The sequence below is a fragment of the Ambystoma mexicanum genome, chromosome 2q, assembly GCF_040938575.1.
Source record: "Ambystoma mexicanum isolate Mex_15411 chromosome 2q, UKY_AmexF1_1, whole genome shotgun sequence".
NCBI lineage: Eukaryota > Metazoa > Chordata > Amphibia > Caudata > Ambystomatidae > Ambystoma > Ambystoma mexicanum.
Genome location: NC_090924.1, coordinates 1097970653 through 1097992512, shown reverse-complemented (window position 1 = coordinate 1097992512; position 21860 = coordinate 1097970653). Strand labels below are relative to the sequence as shown.

The window sequence follows — 21860 nt, the reverse complement described above, 5'->3', positions numbered from 1 at the left end:
AGACTAACCAAGAAACTCAAGGTACTGGGTCTGCCTGTGCAATTAGTACAAGTAAGGCCTTACCAAGATATGCCCCAAAAAGGTATCTACGGTGGTCTTACCATAAGATGCCACCTCACTCTAAAGTGAGGGCTCCAGCCAACCAGACAAGCAACCTGAAGGGAATTGAGACCGTCCCCACGAGTAGCACACTGCGCTGGAAAACGACACTTCTAAATTAACAAAGTAGATAATAATACAAATTTAACAACATAAAACGATTCATACACTTCCAAAACACATTCACTCTTCAACATGCTTAGTCCCTTCTAATCCCACAAACACATCCCTTGCCCTACCCAAAAAGAAAAAAGCCTGTTTCCCTTTTCTTCTACTATACCCCACTTGGTTTACTTGACAAAGATGAACTTATGTGGATGTCAAAATCTCGAAGCACTCCGAACTGGTGCTGCCAGAATCGGTTCTGCTTCAAAGCTGGGCTGCGGAATATCCGCCTCAGGCACCAGAAAGGCCTCTTGGTGCCTGCAAACCACTTCTTTTTCGAGCACGAGCTAGTCCCTGCAGAGTATGACCACAGTCGAGCTGGATGAACAGGAGACCTCCAATATTTTCAGAGAGCCTAAGGCTCCTACCTGGCTCGTCAAATTGTAGGCATCGACCTTTAGCTCTGCCCCTTTAACCAAATTAGGCCCACCATTAGTAGGTGGGCCTTTTAAAGCAAGTTTATTGTACAGACGGCCGGGATGGGGCTTAGATGACATCTAACAGTGACACTAACCCTGCTCTCCCTGAACCACACAAAGAACACACATTATATAAAGTTTGCAACAGTTAATACACTCCCCCAGATACCGTTATAAAGGCATCCCCCCAAACATAATTGGTTGCGCTGTGCAGAGAAATCTAAAACCCACACTGTTCATTGGACACAGACATTATAACACAATCCCCTAAAAATGTATAGTAACATGGTTTACATTTCCAACACACCCCTTCCCAAGAACCTCTGCATATTTGGTTGCAGCCTTGCTGCTTAGTTACACAACATCACAATTCCTATTACTGATGCACACAGACCTGCCCCAAAAATACCTAAGCACATGAAGACAAGAGATAGACCAGTAGATTCACTTTTGACCTATTCGTGTTTGCTAATCGCATTGCCCAAATGAGTCCAGTTTCTGATTTTTTATGACTTCTGACCTTTCCTGTTCATATGAGTTCCGCCTACTCTCTGACAACACAATCGCTCTCCTGAAATGTATTATTACTGATCTCTGCAAGTGCCCTGGGAGAGGCCACCTGTTCAAAACAACCTGCCAGTTTCACAAATGCCTATCCATTACAACAATGAGCTCTCCTGTTTACCAGAGATCATATCATCCCTTCGCCCTACAGCACTTGAGCATCTGCAAACTGACCGCATCCATCCCGTTGACCACCTTACAAAATCTGTTCCCTGACTGCTGACGGCCTTTGCATACCTTTGCCACGATTGCGAAAACACCCTTCTAATTAATCCACAATACGAATACCCATGATGCACAGAGCAACCACACCTCATATATTTAATATCTTTTACTGAATTGAAAAATAATTCTCATGCTTGTATGCCATTATGTGTGCATTTTATACCTATTATGATCTCCTCTAATGACCGCCATTCATGCGCATTTTGATCACCTGCTTCACCTGAGTGGGGAGGGGCCCTCCATGTGAAAATGTTTAATCGTTATGTTTCTGCGCACATGCAAATCTACAAATGTATCGCCTTTACACAAAATAACACAAAGTAACCTAAATGTAACACTTATCCCATTTACCATAAATGTTGTAATTTTTGTAGCAATTTGCCAAAGTAACAGAAATAACGATGATGATGTGTCCACCCGCAGTCAGTGGTATGGGGCGCAAAGTTCAAACTTTTTCCAATTCCCCAACACAACCTTCCATCATTATGATCTCAGCGCTTAGGGGGGATTCTAGAAAGGATATACACCTTCTCTGAGTTCATAAAGAAGTGTGTTTTAATGTCATGAACCACCCAGAGTGCAGACGAAAACAACATGGCATATTGCAGCCCATGTTCCCTCAATTGGTTGCTTCACTGAAATGATGGATATGCAGGCCTTCTGCACAGCTGTGTAAACTACTGATAAATAGAGATCTTTGACTCCTGATATTGCAGGTCCCCCAGTTCGCTAGCTTTCCAAAAAATAGTGTCCCTGTCTCTGTAGTACAGTAGACTGGCAATCACCGGTCATGGGGTCTGGCAAAGTTTTGGCATTTGCGGTGACACTCGTTCTGTCTGTTCCACAAGGAACTGTTGGCACAGGGGCAGGTCGGCCAGAGAGTTTCAATGAACCCCCATGTTCTGCAGTTTCACCGATTCCAAGATTCCCATAATGCAAATATTGTAACACCGAGATCTGGCTTCCAACTCCTCATTTTTATCCTTTACTCCTGGCAACCTCCTGTTGCAAAGATCTAATGGCCTGGCACATCTCCACACTTGTACCTTCCAGTGTCCCAACACAATGTTCCATTTCCGAAATTCCTCCACTCTCTGCCTCGATGCGCTGTTGCATTCGGTTGACGTTACAGGTGAGACTATCCAGCTTTCCATTGACCGAATCAAAGCCTGACTTTATTTGCTCAAGTAGGTCCAACATGTCAACTTCTTCAGCCCAATTTGCGCTTCCAGCTTCTTTCTGCACCGCTTCTTGGTTGGTGAGACCACCCGGCTAAAAATTTGCTTTTGTCTTGCCAAGCACCTGCATGTCGGAAAAGGGGACCTTAGCTTGCTGCTGGGTGCCCTTAAGCATTTGTGCGTAGCCACTGGATTATGGCTCAGCAACACGCCAGCTATTACCTTCCGTTATATGGTATAGCAAAGGGGTCAGCCAGCTACCATCACCAATCCATCACCAGCTCATACCACCATTGCTTCCCAATCAGTTGAACAGCAGTCAGATCCAGAATGACAGTCCGTGTTCACCACTCAGGATCCCAGAGATGTCCAGCATATCAGTCCACTGCCAGACACTGACTCTAGCTAGGACTGCAGCCGAGGTCACCCCACGCACCTACTTGTCTCCTCAACATGGTCTAGTACACAACACTCTAATCCACCATTACCTTCGCCGATGGCCACCTAACCGGCTATGAGTATGGCCCCACGCCACCTAGCCAAGGTCCTCCTCCATGTCTCGGCTGACCAATGTAGCCCTGCTACCTCAATGGCCAACTTAACCCTATTGTGGTTGTCCAGATTGAGGACACACCAGAGATCTAAATGGGCCGCCATAGCTAGGCAGAGCTCCGCCACCATGGTGCCATCCTATCCATGGCAAATGGCTGCTGCAGCAGTATCCCCGACCCGCGCAGCCGCTGCTCACGCTTGTTCGTGCCTTTGCTCTGGGGCTCACCGCCGCCCATGGTCTCAGGGAATACCACCATCACCTCCTCTCCCCAGCTTGCACCTGTAACGGGTTGCCGTGTTCCTGGCGGACTCGCTTCCACCCACCCTGTGTCTCATGATCCAGGTTCACAGGCACGCAAATCCATCTTGAGGTTTGCTCATACAGAGGAACGCCAAACGAGAGCCCCAGGCCTCACAATCAGCCCAATACAGTCTCAGGGCACAATTTGCATGCAAAGTTTCATGCAAGCTGGAGCGTCCTTTCCTTGTGATGCTCAGAGCTCAAGCTGATGCGGCCATCTTGGCGACTCACCACCTAGCGTCCTGTGTTTCAAATATTTTGTTAATTCCTTTCCTCTGAAACTTTCTGTGAGTCTTCCTTGGGACCTGAGGACGGTCTTGACATTTCGGTTTTGAGCCAATCTATTCCTTTAAGGACTTTTACAATGAAGACCATATATGTGAATTACAGGCACCTTGTGGGGACACTCCTTTCCTGGTTTTCTCCAAAGAAAGGTGATTTTTACAATGAGACCTTCCTTTCTTCCCAAAGTTGTCTATGCTTTTTACCTGTTTCTGAAGATTATCTTTTTTCCCAGTCTCTGCGTCTGATCAAGATCAAGCAAAGTTTCCATCATCAAGATCCTAAATGGTCCTTCAGTTTATGGGTCTCTAGATGCAAAAAATGCCAGATGATGACTTTGCAGTTTACTTGTAAGAGTAAGACGATGAATGAGCAAACCACTTTCAAATTATTTATCACATGAATCAAAATCTGTTATTAGCTGGCACATAAGTAAATCATTGAAGGGATTAGTGCCAATTCAACAAGGTTCAAGCAGCTATTTGCAATTTGCAGAAAAGCATTTCTTAACTGGACATCCTTCAGGTTTCAAGTTGGGCCTCACTTCATACTTTTACTACATATTATTGCCTTAAATTGTTATCACAAAACGCATGTACTCTTTTTGCAGCAATATATCATTTGAGGTATCAGTCCCTCGCTATTATTTGTCCATCATCCTGCATTTGAGCTGCTGTGTTTTTTGTCATAAGATAAAAAAACTGTGAAAAGAAAGTAGTTTCAAATTCTTCACTGACACTCTGATCTTTCCCTCTGACTCCATTTTAATATTGTGATTTCTTGCATCTTTCTTTTGGCTTTAATCGTGGAAGTTCTCCCATCAGTTTGCTTCTGTGGATCATGGAAACTTGAATGGAACTGAGGTAACCAACCATACACTCTCCACCTACATGCATACAGTCACATGGCGATCATCCTGTAGATCAGAAAAAGTACAGTTCTCTGCAAGCGCAGGCTTCTTTGTTAGCGCCGGTGTGCGCTGGTCCGCGTCTGGACGCGGCTGCAGACGTGCCACCTGGAAGAACACTTTCACTGTTTTGGGTAAGTCCTGTACCAATTAAATATATTTCTAAAACCGTAAAGAAGAGTGCACCATGGGGCTTCACTCTGATTTAATTTTGCTTCTGGCGTCTCAGAAACTCTGTAGGGAAGCAATTGTTCAGATCTTTTAGCCAGGATACAAGCCGAAACAGAAGCCTCCCAAACTAACAACCCAAGGTACAATGGTAATATCGAGCAGATTTCTGTGCCCTGCTAACTTACACCTATCTAACTAATCTCTCCTCCACAGAGAAAGGGAATGAACTCTTGAAATCCATCGCCTCTGCCTATTTCATGACTCAAGTGAGTGAGCTGGGACCAGCTGGAAATCAGAGTTTGCCTTCCCTTATAAGTAATGACTCCCAACAGCCAAGGGATGTTATAACCCTAAATCCTTGATGCATTAATGTCAATGAGGACGGCACTTTTAATACTACCACCACATCTCTAGCTCCAAACACGGATGGCCCAGTCTCTATAATCACTCCTCAGGGGCCCACGGGTACTAAGATAGGAAACCCAGGTATAACCTCCAAACAATTGAAGTTATCCTTGTTGAACATTCGCTTGCTTCACAAACATGCGTTAGATATACATGATTACATTGTCAACAATAATGTAGACATATGTGCATCACGGAGACCTGGCTACAAGAAGGAAACAGCCCCACCATCGACCTAGCAACTCCCCAAGGAAACAACTGGCCATGGGTTTGGGGTAGCAATTCTAAGCAAAAAAAGAGCTTTGCCTCTTTGAGTCAAATATTGAGTGTGCTGGAATGCAAAATCATTCATGTAAAACTCACTCCTAATAACAATTGTATCAACTTCATACTAATTTACTGGCTACGCATTGATATGCCTTACCTTAATGAGAATGTAATACATATCGTAGCCCCTTTAAACCAACCCTTCACCCTCTAAACTCCCAAGGGGGAGTTTAGAGGGTGAAGGTGAGAGTACAGAGAGATTGAGAGTATAAGAGATGGGTGAACGGTAGAGGGTGAGAGAGAAGGGAATGGTAGTGGGAGAGTGGTAATGAATGGTAGAGAGAGGCGTGAGATGTAGAAGGGGAGATTGGAGGGCAGAGAATGTAGTTAATGAAGGAGGACAATGATAGAGATAGGAGGAAGAGGAGTATGAGAATAACGGAAGAACAGAGATAGAAAGAGGTGAGAGTTGAGTAAGAGGGAGAAGGGAAGAAATAGGGAGGAAGATGGGAGAGTAGGAGCGAGAAGACATATGGGAGTAGCTAGTTGGAAGATATGAGTATAGAAGGGAGGGAGACAAGTAAGGAAGTAAAAGGAGAAAGGGAATAGAATTATGGAGACATATGATCAAGGTAAGGAGTGATAAAGAGCACTATTTGAGGAACACTAGAAAAAGGCACCCTTAAGAAGTCCTGCAGGGAGTAAGCTAGATAAGGCCTTGGCCTTTTGGCTTCAAACAGTAGAGCGGTTACCCTAGAAAAGGTTTAACAATCTTTAGTGTTCATGCTAATCTTGGGTGACAAGGAAGCCTAGGTTAGGTTGGAAGGAGTCCACAAGAGCCTATGAAGGTCTTACGACCTTGGCGGTAAGGGGTTAACGGCGCTGGCAAAGGTGCCGGAGCCGCCAACCCCTTACCGGCCCATTACGAGTCTGCTCATGGGAACCCGCTAAGGACGCCATTTTTATTTTATTCAGGCATCTGCTAGAGAGTCTTTTGGGAGGGTGGGGGTTAATCTCGAGTAAGACCGTTTTTCCCGCTAGGGTTCAAGGGAAGTCTGTAATAAAATGGTCAGACCAAATACAGGGTTTAGTTTCGATGTCCTATGCTGATGTCCCGTGTTGTCACCCATTCCAGAGTGTTGCCTTTTATGTGAGTGGGATTGTGGTTTTGTATTTGGACACCCATATTATCAAGATGATGTTCAAGCCCTAAGGTTTCTTTTTCGTTTGCATCCCCCTTCCACCGGTTCTGGTCTTTCAGCATAACAGTAAAACCAGGCGTCCTTAGCAGGGTCCCGCGAGCAGACCAGGATGCTAATAACGGGCCCGTTTTCAACAGGCCCGTTGTTAGCATCCTCCCCATTCCCATTGAGCCCTATGGAGTCACTTCCACCCATAGCAGTTGTTCAATTAACTGCCTTTACTGTGAGTTCCTGCTTCATGCTCCTGTGGCCAGAATGTTATTAAAAGTGTGCATTTAATTCTAATTTTGGTACTTGTGGCTGCATTGTACAGTGTGCTGCCCTGCCTGGTGTTACAGCCTTTCAGCTCTCTTTATGTATATTTGCTACCATTCTGCTGCATTTCTACTGCATCCTGTTTTACTGTGAGCTTTTATCGCCTCACAGACCCGCCTTGGTTTGGAAGTTCTGTTTCATCTCTTGGTTCTCCCAGCAGTCCGAGTTTCTTTGTTTCCATTTTTTCTCTGATATATTGCCCTGTGTTCCCCTGACAATAAGCTTATGTATGTTCGCTGGTTGATGTATATTTTATTTTTCTAATGACCTCCCAAAATATTTCTATAATATTCTTGGCAGCGACATGTGGACATAACTGCTCTTTTTTCTTTCTTGAATTGCTCAGCAAGCAATTGTAGCGAGGTAAACCCTAAGACTGATAGTTACTTTGACTCGGCATTGAACTGCAGATATGCCTTTCCTCGCATCAAAATGGCAGCCACCCAAAAGCTGAACAGGGAGAAAACTTCTGAATCGCAATGCTGCATTTTCAGTGCTCAATAACAAATGTGAAGGAACATTTTGTTAATGTGAATCATGTGTAAGTAACAAGACCTGCTTCATAGCACTTTGTAACATATTGTTTTACACAATGCAGATACCTAAAAGATCAGGACCTTCTTTTTTATATATAGAAATACCAGCACTGTAAACACATTATACAAATAGTTATAACTGCATACAGAGTCATTGTATTAATGAAAGGTTATAGTAAATACTATGGTACATGCTATACAAAACAGTGGCTGAAATCGCTATTCCAAGATGGCTGACATTTTTCTGCAATTAGTATTTCTTTCTATTTTTGGCAAAGCAGCATGGAAGCCAATAAAGAATGGAAGTGCACTGTGAGAGATATGCAGCCAATGCTATGTCAGCAAAGGGCACATCATGTGTTGGCTGAGATTACAAACCTTGATGACAAGTACTGCATAGTTTGATTTTGTATAACTCCATATATGCATTTCCAACATCGTAAAGTCTATAATGAAAATATTTCATATGCCCTGTAGTTTTATTATTGTATTTAGGACTTGTCCTCATGAACATTTCCTCGTAGAAATGTACTTTTCCTTTGTTCCACAGCTTTGAATTATCTTTCAGTATACACATAATGTTGATCAGATCTAGAAATTCTAACCACATTGCATTTCTCAACTGTTGTATCTTATAGCCTTTCATTATTTTATATTTTATCTCGAAAGGTGTACGACGAGTCAAATTAAGGCATTAACATAAAGTCCACAATGAGTGAACATGAAGATCTTCCTCTAAGTACAGATGATTGGACAAAGGAGCATGTAAAACAATGGATAACACAGGCAATTAAAGACTATGAACAATATAGTGGCATTCTTTATAATGAACATGTAGATGGTGCTACCCTAAAATTAATGAAGCCCATTCATCTTAAGCAAATGGGCATACATTTTGGACCAGCTGTGAAAATTACAACAATGTTTACAGAACAGAGCACCATTACAGCTGCCGCACAAGAGACTAGTGAGCCATGTGTAAGAGAAAAACACCAGGAAGCAAAAGTAAAGAAGAAAAAACAAAAGAATTTAGAGCAAAGCAAACCCCAAGATAAACCAGCAAATGGAAATACACAAGCCTTTGGGGACAGAGCAGAAAAAAAAGATATAACTGAGATCACTTCAAGTAAAGTGGAATGTGAAACATATGAGTCCCAACAAACCTTACATGATCAGCAAGCAATGCCAACGTGCATGGCATATCCCTTTGACAGCTTTTATCACAGTAAACGATACACAGAACATCACTTACTTAGCCCAGAATCGGGAATATGTAACCTCATTGATCCTGTGCACGAGTTCAAACTATTCACAAACACAGGTCCAGCTACAAAAGAGGAACTTAAGGCTAAATTTTGCAATGAAACCTTTAGATTTGCTGCTGCTTGTATGAATTCCCGTACTAATGGAACTATCCATTTTGGTGTTAGAGACAAGCCACACGGAGAAATAGTAGGAGTTGAAATTGACAGCAAACCGTTGATCATTGACTGGTTTAACCAAATGATTGTGCAATACTTTGATGTAAAGGAAATCGAGAATATAAAGCAATTAGAGGATGCAAAACATTGTATTCGACAACCAAGATTTGTTGATGTTTTAAATCAGAATAACACCCCAACTAAAAGATTTGTTATAGAAGTAGACGTGGTTCCAAAATCATCATTTTGTAAGAAAAAAACTTTCTTTACTCATCAACAGAACCATATATATTCAAAATCAGAATTGAAAGAAGTTTGCAAAAGAAGTAAAGAGATGTCATGTTTTGTTCGTGATGGGGCTAGTTCAAAAGATCTTTTCGCAAATGCCTGGCAAAAACATGACTACAAACGTTACCTTGCTAATCTGCCATCACTTGATGAACACCGTCAAACTGCGGAAGAAGACATAAGATTAAGGCAACGAAAAGAAATAGACGAGGGTCCCAAGCTTGTAAGCCTGATCACAGGTAACAGGGAGAAACTAGATAATTCGTTTTATAAGAGGTATATTTTAGTATTAAATAAATGTCATTCAAGTCAACTCCCATATTTGGATTTTCTGAAGGAAATACAATGGTTTGCAGTGTTTGAATTTGATCCCGAATCCGTAAAAGATGGTGTGTGTAAATCTTATAGGGAAGAAAGAGCAGCAAATCTTTATTTTCCTCACCAATTTCAGGATATGGATGATTCAACAGCTGAAAAAATAGAAAAGCTGAAGCTTTATCAACAAACCAGCTGGATTTTATGCAATGGGAGGGCTGACCTTGGCAGTAATGATTGTACACCTCTAGAACCCAGGTTATGGCGAAAAGAACGTGCAGCTGAGGTAAAGAAACTAATTTCATTCTTTTCACGAAAAGATATAATGGAGAGGGGGAGGTTTTTGGTTGTGTTTCTGTTGCTCTCTACAGTTGAGGACCCTGCTGATCCCATTGTTGCAACATTCCAAGCATTCTATGAAGAACTCAATGGGACCAAGGACATATTGTGCCTTTGTGAAAATGAAGAAACAGGCCAGAGATGGAAGGATCTACAGGCCAATTATGTAAGTGCTGATGATATTGCAGAAAGGTGCATTTGTAGCCTAAGTCTTGAAGAAATCAATGGTACCATTCTGAAGTTAAAATCTATCAGAAAGTCCTTGCTCCGTTTTTTGCCCTCAACTGGTTCCTCTTCCATGATCCTTCCAAGGAAGGAGGAGGATTTAATGTCAGCTCTTCAAATTCTCTGTGAAAATGAGTGTGACGACACGGATATTGAAAATGATCCAGCTCAATTTAATCAATTCAAGATAGATCAGGAAAAACATTTCTATCGGGGTGGGCAAGTCTCTTGGTGGAATTTCTACTTTTCATCAAAGCACCATTCTGTTCCTTTCATCAAAAGGGACATCTTTGAGAGACTAGAAGAATTAATAATGTCATGGTCCCGGTTTGAAAAACAAATATGTGTAAAAATCATCACTTTGTATCACCACCCTGGCTGTGGAGGGACTACACTTTGCATGCATCTTCTCTGGAATCTGAAAAAGAAATTTAGGTGTGCTATCTTAAAAAACAAAACATCAGACTTTGCTGAACTTGGAAGACAGATTGCGCATTTAGCCACCTATGGCTTTAGCACACCATCAGATTACTTCCCAGTGCTACTACTTATTGATGATTTGGACGAAGAAGAGAATGTCTACATTTTGCAAAATTATATTCAAGCAACTGTTGCTGACAAGTATATCAGACATGAGAAGCCTGTGGTACTCATTCTGAACTGCATGAGATCTCAGAATCCTACGGTCAGCTCCAAAAACAATAGCCCAAACAGTGTCGCTCTAACCCATGTATTGTCCAACGAAGAGCAACGGGCCTTTACAGAAAAACTGAAAGAAATTGAGACAGAACATCAGTGCCCTGATGATTTCTATTCTTTTATGATCATGAAAAGTAATTTTGATAATGTGTACATACAAAAGCTTGTACGAAACACACTTAAAGGCCTGATCAAGGACAGCCGGGAAGCTCAATTAATTTCTTATCTAGCACTACTGAGCTCAATTTCAAAATATTCTACCATCTCGTTATCACAATGTGAGGAGTTTCTTGGAATTGCTCCTAAAAGTGCTTTCTGGGGAAATGAAAAAGTAGAAGACAAAATGGAGCCTTATATTTGCATTTTGATCTGGTCAGAGGTAGAGGAGTATGGCGGACATGAAGGATTGCGTATAGTTCATCACCTAATTGCCAAACAATGTTTGGAAGAATTAAGACACACATATCACTTAAATAAAAGCACAATTATGCTACAGTTATTAGAAAGGGAAAGCATATTTCATAGACTAGGAATAGGAAGAGATCAGTTTTTACAAAATTTGCAATCCATGCTCATTACGCGACAGCGGAAGGAACACGGTGATGATACAGACACTTTGTTCTCTCCGTTAATAGAAGCAATACAGGAGGGTGAATGTAATAGTGAGGCTGAAAAGGTTCTTGTAGAGGGAACCAAGACATTCCAGCAAAATCCATTTATATTCCAAGCTTTAGCAAGGCACTTATATATCAGGGAAAAGAATTTTGCAAAGGCAATTGAGTGTGCTAAGAAAGCAAAACAGATTGCACCTGATAATTCCTTTCTATCAGACACATTAGGCCAGGTTTATAAAGCCCAGTTTAAGTCTTGGATGGAGGCAAATTTGAAAAAAAAGACTGTAACCAGTGATCAACTGAAGGTCCTTCTCGATATTGCAGTGTCTGCCTCAGATGCATTCAAGGAATGTCAGGAACAAACCAAGAAGAAAGGGAATGTAAGGGAAGAGTGGCAGAACCTAGGGAACAAAAGAAGGTATGAGGTGTATAACACTGCCGGCTTTCTTGGACAGATTGAAATATGTCTATATACAGTATCTCTTTTAGAGTTAGTACCTTGCTTCCACAAATCTGGTCACTTTTCCAAAGCCCATTTGATAGAGTATTTGTCAGGGAGTTGTGATTTTCTGAAAGACAGCCATATTGGAGGTGCTAAAGAATTTCTTGATGTGCTCAGGGAATATCACCATTATATAAATAACCTGATTTGTAATTTGAAGACAGCTTTTGACTTCTTTGATGACTACTTTGTCCATTTTAAAATAAGAAATACCTTAAAGGAAAGCGCAGAACTAAAAATACGCAAGAAGGTTTCGGATTCTTTCCGAAAATACACACAGATCCTTTTGGATCGTGCTTTCTTAGGAAACATGGCGAACACTCCAAAGCGGAGTGCAGAACTGCAAACTGAACAATGCAGGGTACACCTGGAGGCGTCTAAATCTGTGCGATTTGCTGGGCTACTAGAATATCTCAATGGCCATGAAAAAGACCAAAACAAATTGGAAGACATTGTTAAAAAATATGAATTTCTGCTACAGCAAAAACCAGACATAAGATCTCTGAGAGATAAACAGAATTTTATTATGGCAAACATTATACTCAATTGCATGCAGCCACATTCCAACCATATATGTGCCACCAAAACCCTTAAAGGATACCTTAGAGATATTCTTAGACAAGTGGGATTGGACCACCAATATACAGAGCCATATTTCCTGGCTTCATTACTGTTTTGGCCCCGAACGCAGCACAAACTCGATGATGATTCTCTGTTGATGGAGAAATATGTTTCCTCAATGAAGCATTCTTTTAAAAAGCAGTATCAGCACGTGTGCAGGGCCAAGCAGACTATTGCACATTTCTACCTTGGGAAAGGTATGGAATTGGACAGATTTATCCATAAAGGTAAAATTGACCAGTATTTCAGTCATCTGCCTCCACGAGGCTTATACTCTCTGTGGCAGACTGGTGATATATGGAAAGAAAGGGATGTTAAAGATCTTTTGCTTCGTCTTACAGGCAGAACAGAAGATGATCTTGTATATGTTGAGTGCGGCAGTGTTGAAAAAATCAAAATCCCTGTGCGACCGGTTTATTTAGGTCAGCTTAGAAGTGGCAGAAGCATTGAGAGAGTGTCTTTTTATCTGGGATTCTCCATTGAGGGTTTGATAGCCTACAATATTGAAAGCATCTAGCAGCAGTTGTCGATGCAGGTTTTTGTGACAAGTGGCAAAGGGCTCCTCATTGACACCACCAACTATTACACTACTTTTCTAGCGAAAGAAGCAGGACGCTAGGGGATCTAAAATGAGTCCATGGTGTGGGTGTCCAACCCACAGCCTCTCCTTGATGTATGCCATTATCTCTCAGATGCATGCACCCAGACCCTATGAGCAGACCTGCAAGCAAATACTCTACCAGAATCTAACATCTTATTTGAAATAGAAAATATTTGTATTAGTCACTGCAAAACCTCCATAAACATAAACAGACATAGTTCCTCAGTTTTGTTGACTGATATAATGGTGCATGCTACTTTTTTTTTAAATCAACAGTAGTATTTTTTTAAACCCATTTCGCTGTATAATGACGGCAGTATATTGTTCTGAGTTCTTTTGCAAAATTATCATTTACATATCTAGTCATTGAGTTCACCATTAGCATAATAAATGTCCTCAGCAAAACTGTTCTCTCTCAGAGCACATGATCCAGTCATACCCAGAAGGCTCCAAGCACAGAAGTGGCAGGCAGGATCAGACATAGAATATCTGACTACAAGCTCACTCATAAAAGACTCCCCTCACTCGAGCATGCTGAGTAAAGACCACAGTTAAGGGGTTTGAGATGCAGCCTCTATCTTGAAAAGTGGAATACATGCTGCCTTGTGCAGACGCACGTGATAGTTATTACATTTATGGGAATAAACTCAGAGCAGGCATACTCCCACTGAGGAGTTTAACCCTGATCAACAAGGCACATTTTGGAACTATTTCAGATACACTGGAACTCTGCTTTTGAATAAACCCCTATGTCTCTGAAAATGAATATTCAGGAACTGAAAGGAAGTTAGATGGGGACTTGCTGAATTACATGGGCAGGTTTCAGATCATACTGCTCCGAGACGTCTGGGCAATAGACCCCTTCTTTATCGATGAGTTTCAATCTTTCTAACTGCCAGTCACTTTACTGCAAGTAAGAAAGTGTGGAGGCCTATAAACAGTAGTATCATTATCTTAATGGAACACGCTCCAGTAAAATTCAGGACGCTTTCATTAAAGGCAAAATAAAATACTATTGGAATTCTCATGAATTTATATACCAACTGCTTTCAAGCGGTGCAATCAATGCGATGTATACCAAGGCTAGCAGATTTCATTAGAAACGTATGCCCTTCAATGCAAAGGCTGCTAGAGGGCTTCCAAAGACCTCAGCAGATTTGACAGTGGATGTGTCATGGGGAGTCACAGAAAGAGAGGCTCTTAATGGTGAAATAGACACGAAAGTTGCAGAATTGTCACAAATGGAATAGAACTTGATCTGACTCAGCAGATTATTAATGGGTGTATTGACTTTCTTTGAAACTCCTAGAAGGACCTTTACGAGAAAGATGAAGCCAGGCACTATTGACTCTCTTAATGAACATGAGGAGTTGCTGGAAAATCATAGATATGACGTCTTGGAAAGGATTGAGAATTACCACTACCCATTGATGTTGTCACTTGTACCACTTAATACGTAACTACCAACTGATATAAAGTGGATGGAGACCATGGGAGAGCCAACTCCTGTAGCAACTGCAGACTTACACATGGAACTCCATCAATCAAGAAGTAGCCATGCAGAATCTTAGGAGCCTGGCAAAAGAAGGTGTCCAGTCATTTGGTCGACTGAAAACTGGTCGAAGGACATTTGGTCGACGCAATTTGGTCGAAAACGATTAGACACAAGTTCTATTTACTGCATTATGTAGGCAGAGAGGCAGACCCAAAAAGAATGCTATGTATTCAAAAAGATGTAAAAAGGGTAAAGTTACTTGCTAAAGTAAAAAAAATAGAAGCAACTAGCCTTGAAAAGCGAGAAGTAAGAAGGGGATACAGGCAACTAAAGTAAAACATTATGTAAATAGACGTGCCAGGGGAAGAACTAATGATAATAGTTGAGACACGAGACACAAGAACCATCTGGTCTGTGGTCCAAACTCCAAACTGGACCAAACGTATTAATGTCTGCAGACCATTCCTGACTCCCGGAAGTTGCATCATATTAGCCAGAGCACTAATCCTCTCTAGGCTAGATTATTGCAACACCCTCTTTGCAGGCTCAAAGGCGGGCAACATCAAAAAATTACAAGTCATCCAAAAGAAAGCCCTAAGAGCGGCACTGAATATTCCTAAAAAAGAACACAACTCATCGGCCAGACAAAATGTCCATTGGCTGCCGGTTCGGGACTGCATCATATTCAAATCTCTCGCTAACAAGCATAAATGCCTAGCACACACTGCCCCCAAATACCTCTCCAAGAAAATCGCCAAATCCCAATCCAACAGACCCCCACCCGGGCAGCCCACTCGCACCTCATTGCCATACCTAAATTCAAAAGAGAAAAAGCAGGCGGCCGCAGCTTCCCAGTCGTGGCTGCCAAACATTGGAATGCCCTCCCTCTGTCACTAAGAACAGACTCCTCCCACTGGTCCTTCCGCAAAAGCCCCAAAACCTGGCTCTTCACACAAGACACGTAGCTCACGAGGCTATGAAGCCTCATGCAACTATTTATGCACTACTTCACGTAGGCAAAGGTCCTCAGCACTCCTACTCTATGCTGTGACAGTATCTACATTGTCATGTTGTGTATTTATTACCTGTAATGTAACCAGTGCCCAGATGCCCTTGGGTTCGGCGCGATCTACAAATGCCAAATAAATAAATAAATAAATAATGTGACTAGCCTGCCACAGACACAAATATCTCACTTAACCCATGGTTAACACACTCTATCCTGCTAAGGTAGCACTGAAAACAATGTAGAAAGTGTCTTAGATGGCCTAGAGGAAGAGCAATGTCATGGTGTGAAGAACCAGGGTTCTACAGATAAATAACCCTTAAGGATTTGGCTGATAAGGTGTCAGTGGAGGAACGCAAATTGCCCACAAGGTACCAGGACCAGATGGGATCTTTTTAAGTGGGAGGAAGGTTTGACCACACATTTGATTAATGCTGTTCTGGCCTCTCGCATGAAGATAGACAGACAGACACATGCAGGGAGGTGGTGATAGAGCACTTTTTAAAAAAAAGAAAAGGAAGTTAGGGCAGATCCTGAATGCTACCACACTATTTCCTTGATTGATTGCACAGTACACATTATGGGAAGTTTTCTAATGAAAAGGTCGAGGGAGTAGTGCACAAATGGTGTTTGTTCAATATGTTTCCTTGCTTTTATGGATGTCAGTAGGGCATTAAACGGTATAATCCAGAAGATTATATGTGAATTTTAAATGATATGGGACTTGAGGAAGCTATCTTAGACTTCTCAATGCAGATTTATTCACATTTTACCATTAGTAGTAGTAGTAGTAAAATATGTATGTATATAGATGATGCCTTACTGTTAGCCTGAACGTCACTGGCCTTGAAAAAATGTACAAATGGCTATGCAGCTTTTAAGTTTGAAGAGACAGTGCATGTGAATAATGCTAAATCTTGTTTTATCTTCCCAGGGTCAAAAATGGTAATCATACGCCTTTATTTTATAAAATCGTAGAAGTTGACTGTTTCTACTATTTATGATTAAGATTGAAGTAACTCCTAATTTTCACAACAAACTAAGATGAATGACACCTATACGACTGAGGCCAATTAAGGGACTTTTAAAGTTTTATGGCCAAGTTGGTAGGAAATCTGTCAAACTATTGGGGAGATACATAAAGAAAAGACACAAAAAGTGGCATTATTTGCCAGTGGCATCTCGGGTCATAGTGGCATCAATTAACTACAGATATTGGATAACATGTTCCTGTGCACAGCTGGCTGTGTTGCAATCAGCATCCACTGAATTGGGAGACTTAAAGCCTGGAAATGAATATATCTCCTAAACTAAAATGGCTCCAAACATTTGATGGGCCTCAATGTGATCTCCAAAGGAGGCATGCTTATCACAGTTCATTATAGGTGATATAACCACAAAACTAAATAGCTTAATGCATACCCTGGTTACATTTATTTATTTTGTAGCTTGCAATTGTATGGGGTTCCCGTAGGTTCTCCTTGGTTTTACGCAGATTTAGTGAAGATGGACTCATCGACTTCATCTTCACCAAATATGGATAGGCATATCCCCAGGCCACTGACTGACCCGCATTGTGAGCACTGAATGACTGAAAGCATAGTCTGCTTTCTTTATCCAGTGTTCGCTCCGCAGAGCTAGGAATTGGAGCGGGTTGTGCCAAGGACAAGTAGGTAAGGAAACTAGGGTTGGGATTGAGGGCATAGCGCGGGGGATATCGAGTGGGGTTAGAGGACCTGGGGATGGATGAGTGAAGCCAGGCTGCACCGCATAGGCTGGGTTTCAGGGCGGGTGCATGGGGGCAGAGCCCCCATTAGGCGTACGGACAGGAGAGAGAGAGGTGGGGCGCCGAGGTGATGAAATCCCCATTGGAGAGGATAGCAGGTGACAGGGTTAGGGGTTTTAACGTAATGTTATTCGGCAAGTGAGACTACAGGAGAGCGGTTCGGTGGGTGGGATTTGTTGGGTGCGCTTTTGAAGGGTTGGGAATTGGACAAGTTGGGATTCAGTGAAATCACATAGATCCTTATCCTTTAGACATGATTCGAGCTTGTTCTAGAAGAAATGCCAAAGAGAAGACTAAGAGCTTCATCGGGGGCTAGCTGGAATCTCAGTGGTTATAGCGCCAAAAATAGGTGGAAAGCTGGAGATTTACCTCCAGCTCAAAGCTGGAGGTGAATCTCCAGCTTTTCACCCAAACTTCGGACTGGGCGGAGCGGTTATGCACTGGTAATAGTGTTACAGCCACATATTTGCTGCTCCACCCAACCATGATGAGGCCCTAGATGAGCTAATTCTGGGAATATCTTCTGTATAAGAATAACATGTGCCAAGAACCCTATCTGTTCAAGAACCACATAAGAGAAGATGGCTATAAAAAATTAGGTTTTAACAATTAGTGATTCGTTCATTTTATTCACTTCCTTTCTGGGTTCCTCAATGTTAAGTAATAGGATCTCTTCTTTTCAGACCATTCTGTTAGCTTCTCTAATCATGGGTCCTAGGTTTAGAGCACACTTCTATGCTGATGATACCAACATTTTCTTTTCTGTTCTATTGTTTACGGAAGCTTCACACCAACAACTGTCTTCTTGTCTATCTTCTATTGATTCTTGGATGTCCTCTAATTCTCTTCACCTCAGTCTGATGAAGACAGAAATTCTGTTATTTCCTGCCTCTTTTGTGATGAATCCTTCTTGCACCTTAGTTAATGTTGTTTACTACACTTTGTGTTGCCTAATTATGCTGCTCGACCTCTTTTCTTGGTTTCTCTGCAAGAATCTCTCCATGTTTAGCTCAGCTTCACTGGCTTCACATTCCAACTTCTTTCTTTGTACTACCTTTATATGTGCTCATGTTCTTGCACCTCACTATCCCTGTGACCTTGTTTCTTTTTGTCAGCCATCTAGGCTTCTACACTCTTCCTCGCAGTTGCTTCTAACTTCTCAACATCCACCATGGGGTTGTTCTCGTTTTTGTTTTCTTTTAGCTACTTGATCCAAACTGTGGAAGGATCCCCCATTGGATATCCATTTTTGCCCTGCTTTGGCATTGTTTAAGAAACGTAAAAAAGAGCATGTTTTAAACACTGCATTTTCGTCTTGACAACATGAGCTTAATGTTAGAATTTTGTTTGTGTACCCCATCCTTGTTTACCTTGAGTAAGTTGTATATTTGATGTTTTCTCTGTTTACTGATTATTCTTTATTGTTCAGCACTTTGGGTAAAGGTGTAATATAAATGAATGCAAAATAAAATCAACTTTTGGAAAATGGGTCAGCAAAGCGCTAGATAATGAAATAAATAACTGTGATAATCACTCAATTGAAAGCACAATGCACTTTCCTCTGTTTAGCACTTTTTGTGAAGAAATCAGAAAAAAATTCCTGAAGCCTGTGTCAAAAAAGTATAACATTTGCTATTTCAACGAAGCCTATTTTATTATGATGTCAGCACTCGATCCAAAGGTGCCATTGGGTTTAGACAATTACATCTCGTGAAATCTGACATCTCAAACCCGAATGATAGACAAGATATTCGGCCGCCTTTCACTCCTTCCGGCAATAAAATTCTACAAAGCGAAGGTGGTTCCATCTTTACTATATGGGGCTGATGCAACGCCAAACATCCCGGGCAATATATGGCCGAAACCTGAAGGCTATTTTTGGAGAACGGTGTTGAGCCTCCCCAAGTCAACATCCATTGTAGTTATAAGACAGGAACTGGGCCTACTCTTGCTGAAAGCAATGGTAGAATCTAGCAGCATGCGGCTCTATAGAAAATCCTTGTTGCAAGAAAGCTCCTTGACCTATCATCTAATCGCCAAGGAGATTAAAGGAGGCTGTTGTAAAATGTTGAACAAATGAGTCGCTAACAAAAAGACCTAGCTGGAATCAATTCAATGCACTGAGGAAGATCTATTCACTAATCCCCTAAGAATAAAGAAAAAAATGGAGGAATTGGACTGGATTCATACTCAAGAAGATGCGGCTAAAAATAAACTGCTTAGCCGTCTTCCGACAACGGTAAAAAAACTAAACCAAGTTCAAGAAGACATCAAAAAATTCCCAAACAAGACAACGAGAATGGTCTTTTATAAGAGCCCAACTAAATCTTCTTCCTACTGACCCAATTTTGGAAATAAGATTGCTCGCTAATTCTAACACGTACAGACTATGCAAAGATCAAAAACACCTGGAGATTGTAAGACATCTTCTCATGGCTTGCCCGGAAACAAACTCACTGAGATTTGCATACCTGAAATCGTTGTTCTGTGAATCTAGGCTCCGTGAGGAGGACGTTTGGTTGGCTCGACTGATCTCAGGAGAAAAGACAGCATGGACTATTGCCACGGCAAAAATTCTACACAATGCACTGAAATGAATAGAGGATCTCAAGAAATAATCAGCAGCAAATTCTTTGATACCTCTGATTTCCTTGTAAAAATCTTTTATTGATTAAAACAAGTAAAAAAAAAAGTTCGATGCTATTAAAATAAGGACAAAAACGTAAATTAACTCTGTTTTATTTTATATGTGCCTGGAAATAACACAGCTAGCTTGTTCATTAGGTAGGGTGATGTCACATGCCTGTGTCTGATACCAAGAAGTACCCCAAGACTGAAGATACATTTTCTTAGATTTGCTTAAATCAAATAATGCAATTTTCACTCACTTCACTAAATTAGGAGGTTGTAAAACAAACTTATAAGTTAGGATGGGTTGTCTATCCCAATGGTTCTCATATAAGAGAAGAACAAAAAACAAATTGTCCAAGCCCCAATCTCAGTGAGGTGTCCCTGCCCTTCCTCTTACCAGAGTCTCTCATGACATCCCAGGCTTGAAACATTCTGTAAGTTCACCTCACCAGCTGGATTGTTCTCAAAGCATTGTGGGTTTAAGGGTTCCTAAACCACTCAATTTTAGGAACTTCTTGCAGGTTTCCCAGGGATCCCGAACCCCAAAAATGACCCCCCTGTTGATTAGTTCCTGCAACTGGCACGAGAAGGCAGGCCGGCTTACTTGAGAACGGTTTGTGAAACTCCAACAAATCTATCTTTGGCCTAGCCCCACGTGGACGACCGTTCTGTCAAACAAAATCTACCCCAGGGGGAGGTGGACCAATCTGACCCCCGGTTAGTGCCTGCAAAATATATCACAGCTAATCTATTTCAGGGCAGTGTGCACTGCATTACTGTGTGACTGCAAATAGGACATACACAACAAACCAAACACTAGGAAAAGACACAAAATGAGATAACAATAACATGAGGCAAAGAAAACACAGGAATCGATTCAACAATAAAAACACTTTTATTCATGCACAGCAGAGTGCATGATAAACAGTACTAGCAAAGCCAATGCATCTGCATCCCCTCTAGCATGGGTGCAATCTACTGGCTTCTATGCAAGCAATCTAATAACAATTATCCAGTCCTGCTGGATCTACAATGCTAATAACAATGCATGCCTAGTAACAACAAATGCGGCCTAGTAACAATTCGCAAGCGTCAATATTTCTCTCTCTCTCATCACCACACATCGCACATGAGCTCTCTATCTCATGAAACAATCTGCTGCATGAATCTCTCCTTGAATCAGTGTGTCAATCCCATCTCTAGTGTGTGTGTGTGCCTATCTCCCATGTTCCAACAAGCCAGTCTAATCAGGTAGGCCTAGAACCATACTCCCCTTTTCATGATTGAGCTTCCCAAGCTCCCATCTCGAATGTGTTCCATCTCTAGCCAGACAGCTAGGTCTGCTCCCAGCACGACGTGAGCCTCTCTCTCCTCCCCAGCTCCCTTGCAGCCAGCCAGCCCCTGCACAGCCTCGCACCAGGTCTCTTTCTCTTGGCCCCTCAGTGGTCTGGTCTGTTCTCCTGCCAACTGCTCTCTGCCAGATCGATCTCGAACTCTGCTCTCATCTGCTCTCCTAGCATGCTCTCCCCTTGCTGCATCTCTGCCAAAGCCATCTGATTCTACTGCAAAACCCTTCCCCTGGATATACTGTGCAATGACGCAAGTCATCACTAAGGTTACATGTCAAAACTCTCTTAGCAAGCATTTCTCTAAAAGCAGACAGCCAAGCGCCGAAATGTCTCCCTACGTATGCAAATGTCTCTAAGTCACTGTGACATTCAGGAACAGG

At 41.8% G+C, this 21860-nt stretch overlaps 1 protein-coding gene across 6 annotated transcripts in view; it reads left to right on the top strand.

Annotated features, from left to right (window-relative positions):
- LOC138569967 (sterile alpha motif domain-containing protein 9-like) overlaps positions 1-20227 on the top strand; it is a 649856-nt gene extending 629629 nt beyond the window's left edge. For 3 of the 6 annotated variants that reach the window (XM_069648464.1, XM_069648459.1, XM_069648463.1), the window contains 3 exons: positions 4598-4826; positions 7399-7593; positions 8258-20227. In XM_069648464.1, the coding sequence (XP_069504565.1) occupies positions 8300-13129 (4830 nt within the window). In that variant the 5' untranslated portion in view covers positions 4598-4826; positions 7399-7593; positions 8258-8299 and the 3' untranslated portion in view covers positions 13130-20227. The remainder of the gene's footprint in view (positions 1-4597; positions 4827-7398; positions 7594-8257) is intronic. The other 3 variants (XM_069648462.1, XM_069648461.1, XM_069648460.1) reach the window with 3 other exon arrangements.
- Positions 20228-21860: the final 1633 nt, after the last annotated feature.